The sequence below is a fragment of the Camellia sinensis genome, unplaced genomic scaffold, assembly GCF_055761805.1.
Source record: "Camellia sinensis isolate YWXY unplaced genomic scaffold, ASM5576180v1 Unanchor1, whole genome shotgun sequence".
NCBI classification, from domain to species: domain Eukaryota; kingdom Viridiplantae; phylum Streptophyta; class Magnoliopsida; order Ericales; family Theaceae; genus Camellia; species Camellia sinensis.
This window is the reverse complement of record NW_028128987.1, coordinates 22673331-22692006: the sequence shown is the minus strand read 5'-3', so window position 1 is coordinate 22692006 and position 18676 is coordinate 22673331. Positions and strand designations below refer to the sequence as shown.

At 37.1% G+C, this 18676-nt stretch overlaps 1 protein-coding gene across 2 annotated transcripts in view; it reads right to left on the bottom strand.

Annotated features, from left to right (window-relative positions):
* Positions 1-18676, bottom strand: part of LOC114279614 (uncharacterized) — a 49386-nt gene that overhangs the window by 27787 nt on the left and 2923 nt on the right. For both annotated transcript variants that reach the window (XM_082910847.1, XM_082910846.1), the window contains exons 2-3: positions 10824-11020; positions 8842-8922 (exon numbers count right to left, since the gene is read on the bottom strand). In XM_082910847.1, the coding sequence (XP_082766973.1) occupies positions 8842-8922; positions 10824-11020 (278 nt within the window). The remainder of the gene's footprint in view (positions 1-8841; positions 8923-10823; positions 11021-18676) is intronic.

Here is an 18676-nt window from a genome sequence, read left to right as displayed (position 1 = left end):
ACACATACATTCACTTTCCTACTGCTGCACCTCCACAACCGGCAGACACCACTGCTGCAACTCCACGACTGAGCTACCATACAGCCTCCAAAGCGTGACCATGCACACATGAACAACTTTTTCTCATCATTCTTCTGGGAGTTCTCATCAATGGTGTCTGAGATCATTGTTACAGTGTAGACCAGCTCTATTTGCAGATCCTTTCTCTGTCCGGTTGTTCTTTCATATCGGCCAAGAGCTTGCCTTATTGGTACAGTTGGGTCAGACTCTTGTGGGGTTGAACATCAAGCACTGCTATGCGCTAAGCAGCAGCATCGTTGATCTGCTTGTGGAGCGCCTATGGCGATGTGTTATGCTCTCGGGATTTGGCATGCAACTCTTTTTTTTTTGCAACTTACCTTCCATAAGGAAGCTGTTGGAAGAACTTTGGCCGCCCAAATGACGGGTCGTTGCTTTCTTCATCGCCATGCTTCCCTGAGAATACAGATACGGGTTCTAGTTCTAGAATTTATTTTCCATTGTCTTTTTCTGTCTCATTGGCAGTTTGTGTTTTAATGTGGCCATGCATCGACATCATGCATCCATATCATGCATAGGCTAAGCTTTTAGTTTTTGAGTCCGTCCACTTTCAGTTTTACCTTTTCTTCCATGGTGTTGAAGCCTCGTGTTCTGCATGTGATGGTTAGGTCCCTGTTTTCCTTGTTGGGGTGGGCTAAGATTCCTTGGATCTCTTTATATTTGGTTTGCTTTTGACAGTTCAAAGTTTGTGGCCTTGTTTTCGGGGGCTTTGGTCCTGGCAGCAGATTCTATTCAGAACAACTTTTGAAAAAAAAAAAAAAAAAAAAAAAAAATCATCTCTCCTCCGTTTGATTTCCAACTCCATTATTTTTATTTATTTTTCTTCAAACCACTTTCCGTCTTTCCCCCATCTTTCATTTTTTATTTTAAATATATTTTTATTATTTTTTCTTTATTTTTTTCTTTCACATTATTTTTAATCTTTTTCCAATTCCATTCATACCATATAGCTTTGCACACCAAACCATATTTTATTCATCTCAGGGATCCACCCCGATCACAATTTTACACACAAAAAAAAAAAAAAAAAAAAGCAACAACAACAAACCACCACACAACACCAACAGCTTTGTTTTCTTTTCTGCAGCCGGCCATCAACCGACCTCACTTCTTCGCCTATTCCGCCGGTCTTTTCTTCTTGCCTCCGTCCTGGGCGGCCCTTGCCGGTGCTGCCTCCGTGTTTCCCACTCCACTGGGCACGATCACTACTCCCTGCTCCTCCACTGCAGCAAATGGCGGCCCTCCAAATCGGAACATAACGGTGGCCTTCCGCTTCAGCTCCTTATTTTCCGCCTTTAGCACACTTATCTCTGCTCGCGCATCCTTATACATGCGCTGGAGCAGAGCCAGTTGGGCGTTTAATTGCTGCACCTCATTTGTCCTGCTCTGCAACCGGTGCGACAAGTTTGTGACCGCAGTCATGGTTTCCACACATGACTTCAGAGTATACTGATTGGCCTCAATATCAGTTTGCACCGCCATTTTTTGCTCCACCGACCGCATCGGAAAGTTCAACGGAGCAAACACAGAGGTGTTTGGTTGAGGTTCACTGGCCACCGCACCAGTTCTCTCTCTTGTTGACTCATTGAGGTCGGGAAAGAGAGTGAGCAGACCACGGGATGAAGAGGCCATATTCTGGGTAGCTGAACGGGAAGAAGAGGCCATGTTTTTTGGGTTGCTGAGTGTTTCAGCGAAGTAGCAATTTCAGACTGATAATGTTCGGAAGGGGAGTGTTTCAAGATTTGCAGCTCTTAGAGGCAATCTCTCAGAAAATGAAGAGTTTTTCAGAAGTTTTTTCCCAGGTTTTTTTGTCTTCGCTTCTGCCTCAAGCACAGCCTCCGCATTGGTTTATATCGACACTAACGACGCGGCCGACACGCCACTCTGTCGCTCACGTGCCTCGCCGCGTCTCCGGCTCACCTTTTGATGGCTCGACGCTTTCTGTCGGGCACGACTTTTGATGAAGTGGGCACGCCTTTTGAGGGCGCAACTTTTGATGGCACGTCTTTTTATGGATTGGGCACGCATTTTGATGGCACGTCTTTTTATGGATTGGGCACGCCTTTTGATGGCACGCCTTTTGAAAGATTGGGCACACCTTTTGAGGGTGCGACTTTTTAGGGGTCCGACAAGACTCTGTAAACTGTCCCGACATTGATTCCGGTTAGCTCCTTCATGGGTTCGACAAGACTCTGTAAACTGTCCCGACATTGATTCCGGTTAGCTCCTTTATGGGTCCGACAAGACTCTGTAAACTGTCCCGACATTAATTCCGATTAGCTCCTTTATGGGTCCGACAAGACTCTGTAAACTGTCCCGACATTGATTCCGGTTAGCTCCTTTATGGGTCCGACAAGACTCTGTAAACTGTCCCGACATTGATTCCGGTTAGTTTCTACAAGGGTCCAGCAAGACTCTGTAAACTGTCACAACATTGTCTGCTACAACGGTCCGACATGACCCCATAAACTGTCTTCTACATCGGTCTGACACCACCATACAGTGTCCTCTACAACGTTATGACACCCCCATACCATGTCCTCTACAACGTTATGACACCACCATCCAGTGTCTTCACCAATGGTCTGACACGACCATACAGTGTCACCTATCCTCTTTTATTTTTATGTATTTTCTTGTTTTGTAACTCTCTCCAAACTCAAGTTGGTTAGTTCCTATCCCCCTTGAGTTTGCGGGGGGCTGTTAAAACCTATCACCTACTTCACCCACTTAAACCTACTCCACTAAACCTAACCCACTACACCACTACCACCTCCACTTCACCTACTCCTTACCTACTACACACTCACCCTCTTCTATATATAGGAATCATGAATCATTGTAATATATATAACATTATATCAATCAATAATACAATTCTCTATTTCTCTTTATACATTAAATTTCTACAGATTCAATACCCACCCTAACCAGAAAATCATGAGAAAAATAAAACATGAAAAGAATGCAAAGAAACCAAAAATATATATTAAAAAAAAAAACTTCTACTTACATTTTTTATCAAGCTAACACTCCCCTTCACATGCAACCCCGTGATACAAAGTATAAGAAGCTCAAGAAAAGCTAAATTCAACGAAGTAACGATATTTGGACATTGACATGATTTTAAAGAGAAACTAATAGGAATCTTATATAATTATATTTCTAGTATTATTAGAATCTTATTTTATGATTATTTTCATGTTTCCTAAAAATTTTATGTAAGGGTATTTTGATAATTTTCATATTTACTGACATGGGCTGTAGGATAGATCATCTTGTGAATCAAGTTATTTAATTACTTTTATTTATAGGTCTTAAATCAGTTTTGGAAATATTTTTAGTAGTTTCCTTTTTTAGTTCTAGTTGGAATGGAAAGTCTCTAAAGTCTATATAAAGCAATGCAATGCTTCTAATTCAATAGAGTTTGACATTTTAACAAATTTTAGGAGCTTTGAAATTTTCTTATGGATTGTGTGATGCAATCAATCAAACCCTAGGTGTGATGCCTAAGGGATTTAAGGAGTAATTTTGATGCAAGACGATTAGGGACAGCGCTAGATTTTGAAAACAGAGGTTATTTGAAGGCCTAAATAGTGAGTAATTTAGAATTTCAAAGGTTAAATTGAAGGCTAGGATTACGGTTGATTTGGGGGTGATTGGATAGAGTTTTGAAGTTAAAGTGCACTTTCAGAGGGCTGTGAATAGTAAATTGAAACAGAAAAGAAGAAGAGAAGATAGGTCTAGGCAACGCACCTAGATTCCGTAGGCATCACACAATCCATAAGAAGCCTCAAAAGCTCTGAAAAATTCTCTAAAATATCAATTCTATTAAATTATAAGCATTACATGGCTTTATTTAGAACTAGGAGACTTCCTAAACAAACTATAATAAAAAAAAAGAAACTATTATAATATCTTTGACATTCACAACTAATCTAAGACCAAATAAGAAACAAAAACAAAAACTAATTAAATAGCTTGACCCACAAGACGACCCATGGATGACCCCTACAACCCATGTTAGCAAATATGAAAATTACCAAAATACCCTTGACATAAAAATCTTATAAAATTTAAACTAATCATAAAATAAGACTCTAAAACATAATTATATAAGATTTCTATCAATGTCTCTATAAAATCATGCCAATGTTCAAGTATCATCACTTCTTTGAATTTAGCTTTCCTTGAGTTTCTTATATTCTGCATTAGATTCCTAGATCTATCTTCTTCTTCTCCTTCTTTCCCTCTTGTATTTTCTGCACTTTAACAGTCCCTAGACAGTGCCAAAATCTCATTTTTTTTCATGCTTAAACTCTAAACCATTTATTAGGGGTGTGCAAAATACCAAGTAAACCAAAGAACCAAACCAACCCGACCTCATTGGGTTGTTTTGATCTAGTTTTCGAGTACATGGATTTGGTTTCGGGTCTTCAAATCATCAACCCAATAGGATTGGGTTAGTTTTTGGTTTAGGCATTGCCTAAACCGGACCAACCTACGAACTAAAACTATATATATTATGTAAAATTCTATATATATATTGACATGTCTTCTCTTAATTGTTGTTGATATGTACCATTCATAGTTGGACTTTACTATACCATTCATAATTGTTGTTGGTTGTGTTTAAGCTCGAGTTGGACTTTACTATACCATTCATAGTTGTTGATATGTATTAAACAATATTTTGTTCTTTATTTGGGCTATGTTTAAATGTTACAGACCTGTGTAGTGAAACTGTGGTACCAACTTGAACCAACCCGAGCTACATTGGGTTCGGTTGCTTCTAGACTTCTAGTGCATAATATGTTTGGTTCCGAGTTGATCATGATTGGGTTGGTTCCGAATTTGGTGCCAACCAGAAGCAAACAGAAGCATGAACACCCTTACCATTTATTACCCTATACAAGCCCTACATGTCCCATATACTTTAATTGCAATTTTAGCCACAAATCTAATTAAAATCAACCCAAAAACCCACTATTGCTTTTGTCCCTAATCATCTTGCATCACCCCGTCTCATACATGGAGAGGCAAATACACTTGGTGAATAAGGTGCACAAAGACAAGCAAAATGAAGTGCATTGGGAATGCCAAGACTTGATAATGCAATCCAAATGCAAATCAAGGATTAAATTGAGGGAGAGAAGACATGCCCCAATTAGCGGTAAAACCCCCAAGGGCTAGTGAGAGAAAACAAGCTCTGCTCCAATCACAATGTCTTTAATCAAAAACTAAGTACAATGGGTATTACATCACCTATTTATAGACTACAACTAAGCTACAACTACTAGGCCATCTAATCATACACTTGAGGCACTTATTCTACTACATCAGTACTCCCCCTTTTTGAAGAAACCTGTCCTCAGGTTATGCAGCGTAAGTAAACTCAATGTAACACTACTCATGTAACCGTAGGTAAGGAACAAGTGATGCATTTCCTTGCTTAAGAATAAACATGATTCTCACAACCTAGCCGTCTACAAATACATTGAACTTCATCCTTGCATCCTTGGCTCAACAACCATAGGTGTGTCCATACCCTCTCGTTAAGACTCGGACGGACCCCCACTTTCAAACCCCGACACCTACAACAGCATACTTGTGCAAAAGAGTACTCATTCTATCGGAATGAGACCAATGGGCTAGTAAATGACATCTTCCAAAGCAAGGCTGAGAAACATTGACACAATGATAGGATGGACGATGCATCCACTAAGCAAAAACACGAGTAGTTGATCACAAGCTGGAATTCGGCATTGCAAGCCTTCTGTCCTTCCTTCAGACACAAATGTGAACTACGCACACAAGAAGCAACCTAGTCAACTCAAAACAGCTTCCTAAAGAGGGCATGAAAGGAGTCCCAACGACTTATCAAAAAATAAAAATTTATGTGAAGTTGTGAAAAAAATCCCGAATGTGCACACAAGAAGCAACCTACTCAACTCAAAACAGCTTCCTAAAGAAGGCATGAAAGGAGTCCCAACGATAAAGCATCAAACAAATTATTTGAAGTAGTGAAAAATATCAATGTCATCTTGCAATGCGACAATTGATTTACTCATTTCTTTCAACTCATCTCTTTGATTATGAGTTGGATTTGGATAGCATCATTGCTCCTTACAATTGAAAACAATTTCCTCAGCTTCTTCACCCAAAGTCAATGCAAAAAACTCTCCTTCCAATAGAGAAATTACCTCAGCTTCTTCACCCAAACTCAATGCAAAAACTCTTCTCAATCACCTCATTATCAAGCAAAACTAAGAGAATGTATCAAGCCAAACCAGTAACACTTCTCTAAAGTTGCTAAAGACTGATCCAAGGCACAAAATAGGACACTTCAGCTGTGAGACCACACAGATACAGCAACTACACATGCAGCAACTCAAACCAGAACAAAACAGATCGCAGCAAGGAAAGTCAAATGCAAAGTGAGATCTGAACAGAAAGCAAGAGAAGTCATACAACAATCACGACATGCAGAGCAACAGAAATCAAAATCAACAGGTCAAGGCTCAACACTGAACCTAGGTCAATGCAGACAGCAAAGAAGAATCGTGATCAAGATGTATCACAAGTTGCAATCGCGTTATCACAATCCAAAATTGAACGAAATTGGAGAATCGAAGTCACAATCAGCAACAAGATCCATTTACAGCTCGCAAATCCAAGAACAGATCTAGGTCAAAGCTCAATCTGCGAAGTCGAATCCATATCACAAAAACAAATCGCGAACTCAAATCTTAAGTAGCAACTCAGATCAGGACTGATTGGACGTAAGACAAACTCAAACTCAACTTTCGATTGTCTACGGTTTCTCGTACAACTTCTGTGAACTCAAATTCCAGCTCCTGAAGACAAATAGGATCTTAACAGAAGCAATTGGATCAAGTTGGATCTCCACCGTACTTTCAGATCAAATTTGGATCTCCACCAGGATTTCAGATCTTGACTAAGACAGGTTCAGATCGAACTTGGATCTTGATTAGGGCTTCGGACTGAAATCAGTTGCTGCTAACCAGAGATGACCACTAATTGAAGCTAGATTGGCAAGAACCAGGTAAAAAATCTCTTCCAATTATTACAATCAATGCAAGAATTGTAATCACAAATCAAAACCAAAAGCTCTGTGAGTTACAAACCAAGTCTGGTTATACAAGCTGGGTAAAACCCCCAAGGGCTACAGAGAGAAACCAAGCTCTACTCCAATCACAATGTATATTCTTTAATCAAAAACTAAGTACAATAGGTATTACATCAGCTATTTATAGACTACAACTAAGCTACAACTAATAGGATACACTAAAGGTACTTATTCTATTACATCAGTTGAACCTATGACCTCTAGGAACTAGAGTTCTTGTACCATGTGACACGGTCTTGTGTAGAACTCAACCTTAAAAGTTACATTGTGAAATGAGGGTACCCTCACACTTACGCACTGCACATCCTCATTGTACCTAAGCAATGTGGGACTCTGCTTCACATTTTAGATCAATCACCACTAGTCCCAAAAACTTAAGCTCTTAGGAGATGAGCCCAACAATGGCCTTGTTTGGTAGGGCTTATTTCCAGCTTATTTCAGCTTTTAGCTTAATTTAAGCTATTTTGATGTGTTTGGTTTAGCTTAACAATACAGCTTATGGTTTTTTATAAGTCAAAAATCAATTTATTCTTTGAATGGGGGAGGAGAAGCTTAATTTATAAGTCAAAAATCAACTTATGTTCACAGCTATAAGCTGTTAGGCTATAAGTTATAATCACTTTCCCACAGCTCTACCAAACGGGGCCAATATATATCAAGCTATCCAACATCCTCACTCACGTGCAAACCTGTCTAGCTTTTGGAGTTAAGTTCTAGCCAAGACTGTGTCACATGGTATCAAAACTGGACGTACCGCAGGGATGGGTAAAATGCATGTCTTGGGCCTTACATTCTAGATGTGAGGGAGGTTGTGAGCAAAGTCCCACATTGTTTGGGTACAAAGGGAATTTGCAGTGTAGAAGCATGAAAGCACTCACTTGACGAGCTAGCTTTTGGAGTTCAATTCTACTCAAAACCATACCACAAAAACATGCTTAGTGCCTAGTGCAAGGAGGGAAATGAGAATGAGAAGAGATTGAAAGAGCATCAATCAACAAAACACCTTGAGGCACCACCAAAAGCCTATAAAATGTATATTTAAGTATACATGTGCATCATAAGGTTTTGATGCCAAAAACAGAAAAAGAAGAAAGAACTAAGCTAACCATTTTTTATCTAAATAACCATATAATACAAACAACCACACCTGGGCCAAAGAAGTCAAAATCTACAGTATCCTCCAAAAGAGGCAGTGTTGGAGTGATGCTCACACCACTCCTAGACCAAAGATGCCCAAACCCATACACTTTTCCCTACTAGGACTACAATCCTGCAGCTCTCCTTTTAGGAGTAATGAGAAATACCACTCAAGCAAAAACCTAGTAGTAAAAAGCCATTCCTATATAGAAGATAACTAAAAGATCAGATTTTCTATCACTTAAGTTACATGAATGATTAGTTGAATGCACATTAATACCATACTATAAGGAACAGTACAAGTAGGTAACAAATTTACTTACAGAAGATCATTTATTGTAAACTAGAGGATTTTGTTATTGTGTCCTTTAGGGAAAATGTTAAGCTTAAAAAGATTGCACATACCCTGTGAAAGTGAGTGCAATAAAAAAATGTATAATCTTTTTAACAAGACCCTTAAGTAGAAATCATCAAACCTGATTTTCCAATCGTATATTGAGAGCATCAATATTGGATATGCTACCCTTAGCTGTGGCATCTTGTGCAATAGCTTCTATCTGATGATATATGACATCAAACAATACTAAACATGAGAAAATTAACCACAGACAACTTAATCTCTATATATTTATCATCAAAAAACCAATATGTTCATAGAAATAATAATTAGATAAATATATGCATACATAAAGTTAAACAGTAGGATAGTGAAGGGTTCTTAATTTCAGGAACTATGCATCCAAACTACAGTTTAACCATAATCACATTCAATAGACTCTAACACCTTATATATCATCAAGATTTATCCAAAAGAGCCAAATTCCTGCATTGAAGATATATGTCACCAACGAAAGAGAGATAAAATATGAGCTCCACTAAGCAAATATAGGTAAGAAATGAAAGATCGCCTAACACTACTCTCAATATTTTCATCGAAGGAAGAGAAAAAATGACTATCAGTCAATGCTGGTAGAAAAGATTTCATTGATTTCAGGGCTATTTTTTAAGTTTTTAATAATTTGAATTCCCAAGAAATGAAGGTACTAAAGGGATAGAAAAAGATGCAATTGGATTACAGTTGGGTTTGGGTGGTCCAAACATATCCAACTGTTGGATTCGTCTAATTCTCAAGTCTAAAGCTCTAGGACAATGCTAAACATTGATATTTCCCAACTTCAACATGGTGATAGATCAATTGGTCTTGGGTAGGCTATACTATGGTTGTTCACGAAACATGGCCTCACACACTACACACAAGAAAAATGATCCCTTTTTTTGCTTTTTCCTTTTTTTTTTAATTTTATTTATTTATTTTATACGTAACACAAAGCATTAGGCATGGAGTACTGGTTTGTTTGTTTTTTTGTTGGATCCTCTTCATGTTAACAGAATCAAGAAGAGAATTGTTGAAGATTCACATTAGTTAATTCTGTTTCGTTAAAAATTGTTTTCCTTTAATAATTCACTATGTCAATGCCATCAATTGTATATATTTTCTCAAAGATCTTTTGATTCAACGTTGTTATTCACCAACCTTTTCTTTTCTCTATATGTTTATCTTTAGAGAAATGCCATATGCACAGAAAAGTGCACCAAAAAAAAAAAAATAATGTGTGATCTGGAATGAATTTGGACTCCACATTAACTTTATGTGCACCTTTTTTGTACATGTAACTTTTCTATTATCATTATTGTTTTTAGGTTCATTCATTTCTGATTATTTGGTGATTTTCTTCATATTTTAATGATCACTCTTATAGTCCTATTGTTTGGACCAACACGAATCTAGAAACTAGGGAAGTGAGATTGTTTTGTTAATTTAATGTATCAAATGATGTAATTTAAATTTTGTTTTTTATTCTAATCAATTATATTTAAATTAAGAAATTATGCACAAGCATCATGTGTGACATTATTGTTACTATAAATAACCCAAGACAGTTCATGATAATTGGATGTGAGCTATTCCAAACATCTTAGCATTCACCTTGAAAGGAACTAGTTTGCAGCTTAAATTGGTTGTTACTCTTCGCATTGCTCCCTGTTGACACCAACATCTTCAATGTCCTAGATGTGTCCTCTTAGAAGATGCATGAACTTTAGGATAAAACTTTTGAGAGGTGAGCTAATACAAGAGATTTGGGTGAAGTCAAGCTAAAATGTTGCTCTTCATTCAAAAAAAAAATCCCTCTCCCAATGTGTTTTTTGTCGTAATTCTATAAGCCCTTTTTTCCTACTACAATAACTATATTAAGATCACTTAATCTTCTTCTCATTGAGTAAAATAATTAAATCTTTTCAAGAATTACCCATTTTCTCTTGCCCTAACTTTTTTTTTTTAATTTATATTGAGGACCCAATGATAACTCACATCAGCATTGTGTCAAGTAGATAGAATAAATAAGCAAAGTTTATTGAAAAAATCTAAAAAAAGATATAAAGGTGCATCAAAACTTACAATGCCCTTATAAAAAGCAATCTGAGGAACTGTGTATTTGGTTCCAAGTTTGGACTGTTCATCCACTACATTATTCACTACACCATAGAAAATATCACCATTGTATTGGTTTCTGCAAGCCCGCAACTCCAATTGAACAACTGCAAGTTCCTTGTTTATATTCAGAAGATAATCATCAAATAGCTTTCGATGAGTACCTGAACAAGATATAAAAACAATAATCAACCATTCAATAAACGATTATCAACTAGTAAAGCAGTACTTCAAAGTCCAAACATATATATTTCTTGTTAGTCCATTCAAAAAAAAAAAAAAGAGTAAACCCAATTGTTTTGTGTTGGATAGCAAGAGTAATATATAATATAGAAATTAAAATTACACGGCCACCACATTAATTGAACCTACCATAGGCATCATGTCAATATAAACTTTAGAAATAAATTCATGCATATTTGAGTTTTTTTTATCATTTTTTCCTCCTGATATAAACATTTTTTATGCTTCAATTAGTTTCAGTGGCTCTCAAGTGCACTCAAATGTAGATAGGTCAAACAAGTTCTCAACAATTGAGAACTTAAATCTTTCAATTATATTGTGAGGCTCCTTAGAGCATTATAATAACACAGGAACTGCATATCTAAGGGGAACACACACACACACACACACATGACTGCACAACCTGTGCAGCATGGGTACTCCAAAAATATTGTCATACAAGTGTTGGATACTTACCCGATATGGGTACAAGTACCAGTATGCTGCATGCATACAGGGTACGTGAAAATACATATTTGGTAATTTTTGAATGTTGGGTAAGGCTTGTGTAATGATCAAGAAAATTTTTGAACTTTTAATTAGTATAATTGAGCTCCAATTAAGTTTAATTAATTGTAATTAAACTTAATAGTCTTTTCACAATCTGAGAGCTCAGATTCACAATCTGAAGTGGAAAGCATTGAGGATGAGCAGGCTGATCATGACTGGGACCTCAATAGTCTTTTCAATGCTGATTGTACTATTGACGGTGAGGATATCGAGAAGGTTTCCAACTCTCTAAATCAGGTTAGTCCTTCATTTAACCAAAATTTAACATTTTCATCTCCTCATAAGGGGGTACAAGCTATTCCAGATTCTTCTATTTTTGGGGAAGGGGCTAGGGGTGGGGTTCCAGTGTTTCATTTTTCCAGACTGATTTGTCCTGTTCTTGAGGTCTCATCAGTTGATATTATTGAACAAGGGGTTACCTCTGAAATCCCTGGGGCCATTGTGAATGAGTCTACTATTGTGTCTGAGTCCTTACATGCTAATATTTCTCATGGTCAGGTGCATGGCAATCAAGGCAAGGTCTCAGGCAATCATTTTGACAAGGGGGTACAAGTTTTTAGTGAAGGAGAGGAAACGGAAAGATGGTTGAAGGAGTTGAGCAAGTATGAGACTCGCCCAATTGCGGACAAGGACGTCCCTTTTATGCGGTTACTTCAAGTTATGGGATTGTCATTAGTAAAACTCAAGGGGACTCCTGGACCATTTAGTAAGAATAATAGGATCACAAAGGAGAAAGCTGTTAGAAAGGTAGGAGAGAGTAGCAAAAAGGGGGCAAGGGAACTAAGGAATTTAGCAAGTTCAGTTAATTATGAGGGGAGGCGAGAGGAGGTAAGGGGTGAAAATGTTTCCCAATAAAGATTATTAATTGAAATGTAAGGGGTTGGGTTCTCAGAGAAAGAGGAGTGTTATTAAGGATTTTCTAAGGAGTCATCAACCGGACATAGTTGTTTTTCAAGAATTTAAAGTAGAAGTGTGTGATAGAAGGTTCATGAAAAGTCTTTGGGGAGTTAACGTAGGAGATGGGTTTGTTTGCCTTCAGTTGGTAGATAGGGGGACATTTTGGTTGTGTGAGATAAGAGAGTTGTTTCTGAGTAAGAAACTATATTGGGGGAGTTTTCACTATCAATTAGGTTTAGGAATCTTGACAGTACAGAGTGGTGTTTGACTAGGGTTTATGGACCTAATAGGCCTTCTAGGAGAAGGGATTTTTGGGAGGAGCTATATGGGTTATTTGGGTTGTGTTCCCTAAATTGGTGTTTAGGGAGAGATTTTAATGTGGTTAGGAAGAGTGCAGAAAATCTCAATGGGATTAGATCTACTAGGGGTATGAGGGACTTTGATTTGTTTATAAGAGAATACGAGTTGGTGGATCCTCCTTTGTGTAATACAAGATTTATATGGTCTAATGTGCAAGAAAATTTAGTGTGTTGTAGGCTGGATAGATTTTTATATTCCTTGGGGTGAGAAGGGTTTTTTCCAATTTAAGGTAGGAATCGCTACCTAAATTAATTTCAGATTATTGTCTTATTGTGATAGAAAGTTGCCCATTAAAGTAGGGACTGATGCCTTTCAGATTTGAGAACATGTGGCTAGAGCATCCATCTTTTGAATGAAATTTTGAGGAATAGTGGGCCAATGCTAGTTGTTATCGATGAGAAGGTTTTAAATTTATAAGAAAGTTGAAGATGGTCAAGGAGAATGTGAAAAGCTAGAGTAGGGAGGTTTTTGGGAATTTGGAGTTTTCAAAGAAAGAGGTGGTGAGCATAATCGAAGAGCTAGATTGCTTCGAGTTGCAGGGGGTTTAGCTGAGTCAATTAAGAGGGAAAGATTTGAGTTGAGATTGAAATTGGAAGAGTTGGTTTTAGGGAGCAAATATCTTGGGCTCAAAAAGCAAAGGTCAAATGGTTGAAGGAAGGGGATGTGAATTCAAAAAAAATTCATAGGGTGGCAGATGGGAAAAGAAAGAAGATGTTCATCAAGAGATTAGAAGTGAGCCTAGGGGTAGTGGAGGAAAGGGAGAATTAGATTGTTAGTGGAATTTATGGCTTCTATTCTAAGCTTTATTCAAAGGAGGAGTTGAATAGACCGGGGAGTGGTTCCCATTGATCAGACAATTGCATCGTGGCTTGAAAGGTCATTTGACGAAATGGAGATTTGGGAGGTAGTCTTCGATTGTGAAAGAGACAAAGCTCTAGGTCCGGACGGTTTTTCCATGATCATCTTTCAGGACTGTTGGAAGGTGGTGAAAGGGGATTTGTTGGGAGTTTTTTCAAAATTTCATGAGTCGGGGGTTGTTAATTTGAGCTCAAATGCCACTTTCATTTGTTTAATTCCTTAAAAAGTGAATGTTGTAAGAATTTGAGATTTTAAGCCCATCAGTTTAGTCACATTACTTTATAAGATTGTAGGGAATGTTTTATCAAAAAGACTAAGGATTTCTTTGGGGGAGACTATGTCTGTGGCGCAAGGGGCTTTTGTGAAAGGAAGACAAATCCTAGATATAGCCTTAATGGCAAATGAAGTAGTGAAGGAATATAGAAGTCTAGGGAAGGAGAGACTTATTTTTAAGGTGGACTTCGAGAAGGCATATGACCATGTGGATTGACAGTTTTTGTATTATGTAATGGGCAAGAAGAGTTATGGTGGGCGGTGGAGATCTTGAATTAGTAGATGTTTGTCAACGTGCAATAATGGTAAACCAGGGGATTGCTTCAAGGCTTCGTGAGGGTTACAACAAGAGGACCCACTATCTCCTTTTCTTTTTATTTTGGTGGCTGACATACTGGGAAGGATGGTTGATAGAGCTAAAGAAGGTCTTTTTGAGGCAAGAAGAGTTATGGTGGGCGGTGGAGATCTTGGATTAGGGATGTTTGTCAACGTGCAATATGTCATAATGGTAAACCAAGGGATTGCTTCAAGGCTTCGTGAGGGTTACAACAACAGGACCCACTAACTCCTTTTCTTTTTATTTTGGTGGCTGACGTACTGGGAAGGATGGTTGATAGAGCTAAAGAAGGTCTTTTTGAGGGATTGGAGGTGGGGAGGGAGGGGGGGCGGGGGGATAGAGTTAGTGTGACACATTTGCAATACGTGGATGATACCATATTTTTCTCTTCAGCGGATGAAAGTCAGATAGTTCACCTTTATTCTATTTTGAGACTTTTTGGGATAATCTCAGGGCTCAAGGTTAATTTGGAGAAAAGCTATATAGTGGGCATTAATATGCAACAAGATCAGCTTCAAAATAAGGCGGCACTTTTAGGATGTGGTATAAGTCACTTCCGTTTAAGTATTTAAGTCTTCCATTGGAGGGCAATCCTAGAGTGAAGCTTTTTGGAATCCAGTTGTGGAAAAGATTGGCAAGAGGTTGGAAGGGTGGAGTAAGGCTTTATTGTCACATAGGGGTAGATACACATTGGTTAAGACGGTTTTGAGTAGTATTCCTATTTATTTCTTATCTTTGTTCAAGATTCTGAATAAGGTGGCAAGGGCACTTCAAAAGTTGATGAGGGATTTTCTTTGGGAGGGCAAGGATGAGGGGAAAAAGGATCACCTGGTGAATTGGGATTTAGTTTCGTTACCTAAGGAGAAGGAGGGTTTGGCTATTGGTAACATTTTGGCTAGGAACATGGCCCTTCTTGGCAAGTGATTATGCAAGTTTCCACTTGAGAGTGATTCACTATGGCATTCGGTTATTAGAAGCATGTATGAGGCTTAAGACAATGGTAGGGATTCACAGGTGGTTCTGAGGGTTAACTGTCTCACTTCTTGGAAATCAATTTATCAAATCTACACATGTTGGTCTCGTCATCTTTCTATAAGGGTGGCAATAGGAAAATTGTTCATTTTGGGAGGATGTTTGGATGGGTCAATCTTCTTTTGCTTCTGATTTTCCACATCTCTATAGAATGGCTCGATCTCATAACTCTTCTATTGCTTCCATGACTTGTTCACTTTTGACTCCAATTTCCTAGAATTTTGATTTTTCTAGGAATCTTAATGATAAGGAGGCTTCACAATTGACTTCTTTGTTGTCCAAAATTGATAGTTTTTCTTTGCCTCCTCTTTTGGAGGACAAGAGGATTTGGGCTCTTCATTTATCGTTGATATTTTCTTGTAAGTCTTTTTTTGATAAAATCATCAATACTCCTTATTTTCCTCAGTTTCCTTTTGCAAAAGAATTTAGAAGACTTGTGCTCCTCTAAAGGTGAAGGTGTTCATGTGGGCCTTGGTTCATGGAGATATTTTGACAAATGATACATAGCAGAATGGAGACCTAATCACTTTCTAAATCCTCAGTAGTGCATTCTATATTGTAAGAATGGGGAATCAGTGGATCATTTGTTTATGCATTGCCCAATTGCTTTGAATTTATGGCACAGATTATTTTTGTTGGGAAATGTTATGTGAGTAGCCCTAAAAGGGAGTGCGCATATGCTCCGAGTTGACTTTCGCACTTTTGGAGGATCGAAGGCCAAAATGCTATGGTCTTGTGCTGTCTTTGCAACTTTTTGGGTTCTATAGATGGAAAGAAATGCGAGGTTGTTTGAAGATAAGGTCCGGGAGGTGAATTGTTTGTGGGATAGTGTTTGCCACTTAACTTCTTTTTGGGTTTTAAGGAATTCTTTATTTAAGGGGGTCCCACTTTTTTTGTTAGTTAGAGATTGGTTGACAGTGCGTGATATGTAGGATTTTGCCTGAGATTATCTTATTAGGGTTTTGCTCTTTGTTTTCTCTTTTTCCTTTTGTAAGAGGATGCCTCATCCTCGCTTCCTTTTTTGATTTATCAATAAAGTCGTTTGTTGTTGATAAAAATAAAAAAAAATTAAACCCATCAATTTCCCTAATCTTTTTAATTTAGACTTTCGTCGTTCAACTTTCCACACATATGTTTATCTCAATTTATGTGCACTTGAATCTGAATCGGCATAAGTTTCGAGAGATAGACTCACCAGGCTTGGTATCAAATGCTTTTATGCTTGTAGACTGTTATTAGTTAATTTGGAGATATTCTGGTGAATCGAAAATCTCAATACATAGATTGTCTCGTTATGCATGCATATGGGCCCTATCCGACTTGAGATTTGAGAGATGGACTCTTCGAGCCCTATAATTACTAATTGTGTGTTATTTGTGTATATTTTATTATTATTACTTGTCCTTGCAAATTTTGTTAAATTCTAGTACAGAAAACGTACAAAAATTGTATTAGTTTGTACAGATTTGAGTTAAGACTTTGGAGGGATAAAGGAAAAAGTTTAATAAATCAATTTTGAACAATTTTGAGATCCTCCAAGCATCTTGACCGAAACCTTCTTCATCTCTCTCCAAAAGTCCGTCTTTTTCTTTTTTCAAAAACCTTTTTTTTTCCGATTAGCGAAAGTCAATGGTTAGTTGTTAGATTAGCACCTTGGGGGAATTCTTACTTTTGCTTACACAAGTTCTTACACCTTACACAACATCAAAGAATAATGTATTAGCTTACTTTTGCTAAGTGTGTTAAGAAATATATAAACTTGATTATCGAAATATCTATTTGAATGGAGCTTTGTGATTATTTTGTCTTATTTAAGATTGATTATATGCCTTTGGATTGATAAAATTAATTAATGATTTAGTATGAATTATTACATATATTAAATTATTTGTTGTTAGGCTTTCAGGTGAGACAAAAAGCTTCGTTAAAGGTAGGGGTCTTCTCACATCTCCATTAGAAGCATGTTGGGGTTTCTATTTTTTTAACTAATAGTATGATTTCAAGCATGAAAAGTATGAGTTAGTTTTGTATTCATGATTTGTTTCATATATATTTCAATCCATGAAACTAATGCTCCATTAATCCATGTTTTGAATGTGTTAAGCTAAATTCCTATTCAAGCTTTGTTTCATGCTTAATAACTCATTTTTAAACTAGAGTTGAGTTATCATTATGAAATCCTTAAGATTGATAGTGTTGCATGATTTCATAAATTTTGAGTATAATATTGTCATGTCTTCTATAAATAAATAAATAAATAATCATTATTTAATTAATTTAGGGTTTTCATGTCAAACATTAAAAAGTGTACCTTATGGCATATTAAAAGACTATTGATATAAAGAACATGAGATTTGAACAACTTTGAATTTTTTTTTGAATTATTTAAATTTAAATTGTTGAAAAATTGGAGAAAATAGTTTAGTTAGATTAATAATGGAATAATTTGACTTAGTTTAAAAGATGGTTTGATTTGATAGTGATTTGATATTTTTTTTATAAATTTCAATTTAGTTTACTTGCTAGTTTCATTAAATATACATTTTAATGATTATTTTATGATTAAGTTAGTTTAGTGACTTAATTGAATTATTTAATGATTTGGGACTTAATAGAACAAATGGTAATGCTTACAGTATATGTACTATTATAGTCATAGGGGCAATTGGATAAAATTAGCTAGAAAGAGGAATTGTTGAGAAAGTGGCTAGTGTTGAAAAATATTCAAAGTGTAGAAAAGTGGAACTTAATTATTAAATAACTGGTGTTTGTATTTACTATACTTTACTTGCTTTTCGGGCGTGTCCCGGTATTATTGATTTTATGGGCTTGGCCCGGGTTATAGGCTTATAGCCGATATTGTGGTCCAATACGCTTGAGGAGATAATAGATCCAACTATTTGCGGGTTAGAATCCCAAACATTGATTGCACAGTTGAGAGGAATAGTAGCCTCTGTGGAGAGGTCGGTATGGATTTTCTGCCATGCGGCTCAGAGGGAGCCTGGGGCATGCTCAGGCTAGGACCTAGTAGGTATTTATTTGCGGTTTAGACATGGTATGTGTTTATGAGATCAAACATGTCCATTGCATTATATATTCTATCACTGTACCCGCATGCTTAATAATGTAGCTATGAGATTATTGTCGGGCGAGTGTCATTACTCACCCCCCTGCATTGTGTAGATACTGATGGACGCCCGCTGTTGTGAGTGTCAGAACGTAGTTTATTTTGTTAAGTTTAGACCCTAGGTTAATTAGGCCTGCGTGCCTT